This window comes from Synchytrium microbalum (genome assembly GCF_006535985.1).
Source record: "Synchytrium microbalum strain JEL517 chromosome Unknown SmJEL517_scf0106, whole genome shotgun sequence".
NCBI lineage: Eukaryota > Fungi > Chytridiomycota > Chytridiomycetes > Synchytriales > Synchytriaceae > Synchytrium > Synchytrium microbalum.
This window is the reverse complement of record NW_022158455.1, coordinates 6,138-10,863: the sequence shown is the minus strand read 5'-3', so window position 1 is coordinate 10,863 and position 4,726 is coordinate 6,138. Positions and strand designations below refer to the sequence as shown.

Sequence of the window (4,726 nt, the reverse complement as noted above, 5' to 3'; positions counted from 1 at the left end):
TAAATCACATTTGGTATTTTGAGGTTGGTGATGATTTCTGATTTGGTGTGTAAGTTCTTGTAACAAATGTTTGATGAGAGAATACATACGTAGATGAAAATTCAAGTTTGTACGGTGTCGTTCGACATGCCCATATGTGTCACATCCGGCCTACAATGAAACTGCAATCTTCACGTTCAGGCAATCCCAGTAAATCAATCAGAGTAGCATAGGGCCAAGATCCCAAGCATGAAGCTCCGTAGCAGTAAAGGAAAGGAGCCTGCTCGCTTCGATGAAGCTCCAGAACCCAAGCCTGAACGAGCTTTTACAGTCAAAAACACAGCCGAAACAGTTGACAAGAATGCTGACCAGCACGCAGAAGAGGCTCAGGAAGTCATTATGTCAGAAACTTCCTATCGACATCTTGATGCACCTATCTCAGTTCTTGAACCCAGAGACTTACATCAAACTCGGCATGTCGAGCACATACCTTCGTGATGTAGCCGCTTCAAATGATCTCTACTTCCATAAGATCTGTCGCTCATTGAAGACTGTAAATCTCAAGGAGGAAGAGCGACACTTGAACAAATGGGTCACTTTTTAAAAGGTTGAGGAAGAGGAAATATAAAGGGCTGTGAGTGATGGATTATTGCCGGTTGGTTGTTCTTTACGTCCGTAATAAAGCTTCTGTCTTATAGTCAACTCTTCAAGTCGATAATTGCAACCAAGAAGTGCCTTACTTTCCCTGAGTTGGCGTTATGTCGTCTTATTCACCTCAATTTGAAATCGCTTTCAAGTTCTGCATAAGGAGCCCTGATCTCATCTCCTTGCTTGCTAATAGTAATCAAAGGTGCTGTGATCAATGTCGACGAGACGACGAAAGTCGTTATACTGTCATGAGCAAGGGAACATCGAAACCTCGATACTTGCTTACGGACGAACAAATCAAGAGGCTCCCTTTTATCGAATTTGAATGAAAGAATGTAATTTGTGGTGGTATATCTCAACGCATTAAACTCATTTGTGATCATCAAGCAAAAACGGTTGCCGTGAAGGTCTGGGTTACATCAGCGCCATCAATGATGAAAAGAAAGAGCGCGAGAAGGCTACTGAAGAGAATGATGATGAAAACGTCGCAGTAACTTTTCTGAATAATCGATATATGTGGTATCCTCGTTATTTTCTTGATGTTTCAACACTTGCTTTCACATCAAATTTGCCCTTGATCAAATCGCTTCAATTCATCGGTACAACAACCAAACCTTTCCCAAACCCAGCACACACCTGAAACTCAGCCCACTCTACAAAACCAAGACCTTCCGTTTGGAGATCGCAAAAAAGTGTGTGATTCCACTCGCCCACTTCTGCGACACGAATGCTTTCGAGGCGACTAAAGTCGTGGTTTGCGATGATTGCCAGGATGAATATTCCTTCACAACTCTGTGAGTCATATGATACGATGAAAACACCGACCGTGAACCCACTCAAACTCTCCCACTTCCTAGTCGACGCAAAAAATCAAATGAACTCCTACACAAACCTAATCCAAGTAACATAGAAAGATTCCATCATCAAAATCCGCGACGGCAATCCCTCCAGTAGGAAAATCGCGTCACCCGCAGAGTTCCAATGAGGAAGCACACAACGAGCTGTGCTTGCAATCAACGCATACACAAAGCTCAATATTTGCTAACTTTTTACATTGATTTATTTAGAATAGCACACGATTCATTAGTAACAAACCTAATCATCCATTTCACTTTCAATCTGTTGTGGTTGTTGCCTCTTACTCTTCCACAGAGACTTGAACAATCCCTTCTTTTCCTTGGGTTTGGTCTTCACCCGATTATCCACCACGTAAAGTCTAGTAGATGGCAAGCCTTGTCCTGGAACATCCACTCGCAGAGTCTTATATTCCCATTTGCCGGTTTCAGGATCCTCGTACATGTTGCAATGTACTGTTCCTTGAGACTTGGTTCCTTCGATATAGAAGCGTACATACATTTTGCGTGGCGAGGTTGCAGTAGCATCAGTTATTGTGTGGCTAGTGAGAGGCAGCAGGGGTTAAATTTGTGATTCGTTTGGCGAGAATGAGGTTGACATACTTGATTCCTCGAGACCGCCTTGCTCGACTACCACTGTGATCTCCGTGACCTTTTATCGAGTCTCCAACGAGATCCTTGACCTATACGATGACGTTTGTTCAGAGATTAACATTGACCGGAAGACAAGGAGAAACCAAATCAAAGGCCTTGTGAGTGCTTTCATCGCACTTACAGCTTCACTATCGTGTATCTTGTCCAAAGCATCAGAGAACACTGAGCTAGCACTCGTCGAGCCAAAAAGCTCTGATCCAAGGAAGAACATTATTGTGCTAAACAAGACAACCCCAAATATGATGACGCCAGTATACGACACTGTCTTTGCCGAATGTACCACTAAATAAACCATGAAAACTGTGAGGCATTCTTCAAACCAGAGCTAGCTGCAGGTTTTGTGTACCCCTTTGTCCTGAAGTCATCTTTTTCCATTCTAGCCCATCTGTATTTACTAGCTCCTTCATGGACATTTTCTTTGGCTTCTTCTTGGCATCAGCTTTCTCTCCGCTATGGGGTATGGATGATGCTCCTGTTGTTGCATCAATGTCAATGGTTTTTTGATTTTGCGAGCTATTGTTTGTAAAGTGTCGATATCTGCTTCGTGTGGGCATACGTGAGCATGACCTAGAAGTTCAGCCTTGTCAGCATAGAGCAATGTGAACGTATGACGGAACAGGCGACGTTGAGCTCGCGGTTTTGGGAGCTTCTGACTAGAGCGAACTTACGTGATTTTCGTGCCAGTAACTCGATAGACCGTTCGGCAATGATGCAACATGCTTGAGGTAAAGCTGGTTCGACTTGCAAATGTTAGTACGCGACTGTCTCTAATTCACTCAAACTTTCAAAAAAACCAAGTTGGAGAAAGGAGTAAAACCATTGACCACATTCAAAGACACGTTGCAAAATAGAACTTGGCGCAAATACAATGGCAGCACAAGTAGGTTCCTCTTCTTTTGATATCACGCATTCTTTTCGACCAATTCACTCATTCATTTCCCATTCATCGATTCTATGACAGGGTCAGCCAATATCAAAGGATGTTCTCGCTGCTGGCAAATATCTACGAAGCTCTGATTCCAAACTGAAGAACAAAGAAGGCATTTTGAATGGAAGGAGGATATACTTCTTCAAAGGTATGACATTTGATGTCTATTGACGACTGATTCCAGTTGCATAGAGAGACCAAATTACTGAAAGTCATACATTATTCCAATAGGAAAATCGGCAGTCAATGCTCTACTCAGACCAAACTACTCAAAAACACGAAACCCATCACTCAACGACGACAAATCCAGTGCCGAATCCCTTTTAACCCAACTCATGGCATCTGGCCTCATACTACGAGCTGAACGACCACCTCATCAACGTATATTGACAATCCACACACAACAAGTCTTTCAACAAGACGCCTACTATGTCTGGATGTGGGATCCTCCATCCATACGAAACACTCTATTAGGAATCGGTATCGTACTCGTCATATTCGCTGGTGTACTCTTCCCTATATGGCCTCCTACAATGCGAATGGGTGTATACTATCTCTCACTCCTGTCAATTGGTCTGGTTGGTCTCTTCTTTGCCCTGGCTATCGTGCGTCTCATGTTGTGGGCTCTATTAGCCATAACAACTGGTCGTGGTGGCTGGCTCTTCCCAAATCTGTTTGCTGATGTAGGAGTTATAGAGTCCTTTGTACCTGCTTGGGCTTGGGATGAGAAGAAGGCCAAGAAGGATAAGCACTCGAAAAAGAAACGTGATGAGAAGGCTTCCGGAAGTGATGGTGATACGAGCGGGAAAGCAGGTGCTGCAACTGCTGATGATGATGACTGAGCATGATGAGGCTGTATATATTAGAAAATATAGAAAAAACGCAAAAATGTTTATAGTGGTGTTGATTGACAAGCAATAGATAGCAAACTCGCGACAGTTACACGTTGTTTACGTGTCATTTTGTTGACTAACACGATACTGGAACTACTCTCCGCCACTCTTGTTGTGCTTGGATGTTTGAATGGCACCAAACGCCTGGCCAAACCCTCTGCTGCACTTCAAACCCCAGACAAACCTAAACTTCTGTTTCTCCACAACTTTTAACATCATACAGGCTCCCAATTACAAGAAAGAGATAGCAAAACTGGAGGTTGTCCAAGAGTCTGCGTCCAACATGGTAAGCATCATGTGAGTTTTTCTTGTCTCGAAGTCTTGCAATGAGACGGCCGACCCTTTAATTTTTTTTTGGGAGCTTCCACCTCCATGAATTTGGTATTTAAAGGAGTGCTTTTAACAATATTTCTCTAACTCTCAAGTTTATGTTGTCGCATTCACAGAGTCTTTTCAATCAAATCGTGTATTTTGTGTTGATGACAGAGATCGCTTTATTCATGCTTTCTCTGATACCATTGAACTTTATCTCAGTCAATCTGTAAGCTCTGTGATAAGTCTGTTGATCTCTCCTGGAAGTTTGCTCGTGCTGGCAACTTTTGGTGTTTGGTCACCATGTGTTGCAAACTGGTCTACATATGCTCACACGTACTATTCAATCATCATTTTCCACAGACGCAAGAAGGCACTCAACGGTGCCAAATCTCTGATGGAAAACACGCAGATTTCGTTTGCCTTCTACATGATAATGTTGATTTGCGTTTTGTTGC

General features: G+C 43.0%; 2 protein-coding genes across 2 annotated transcripts; one reads left to right on the top strand and one right to left on the bottom strand.

Moving 5' to 3' along the window:
* Positions 1–1,722: 1,722 nt before the first annotated feature.
* Positions 1,723–2,853, bottom strand: SmJEL517_g06274 (uncharacterized protein; the record flags this gene model as incomplete). Its single annotated transcript, XM_031172200.1, has 5 exons — positions 1,723–2,023; positions 2,085–2,164; positions 2,257–2,417; positions 2,482–2,702; positions 2,804–2,853. 5 exons carry the CDS (start codon positions 2,851–2,853, stop codon positions 1,723–1,725), a joined length of 813 nt encoding a protein of 270 aa, XP_031021826.1.
* A 150-nt stretch (positions 2,854–3,003) lies between these two features.
* SmJEL517_g06273 (uncharacterized protein) lies at positions 3,004–3,905 on the top strand (the record flags this gene model as incomplete). Its single annotated transcript, XM_031172199.1, has 3 exons — positions 3,004–3,015; positions 3,097–3,211; positions 3,295–3,905. 3 exons carry the CDS (start codon positions 3,004–3,006, stop codon positions 3,903–3,905), a joined length of 738 nt encoding a protein of 245 aa, XP_031021825.1.
* Between the last annotated feature and the right edge of the window lie 821 nt (positions 3,906–4,726).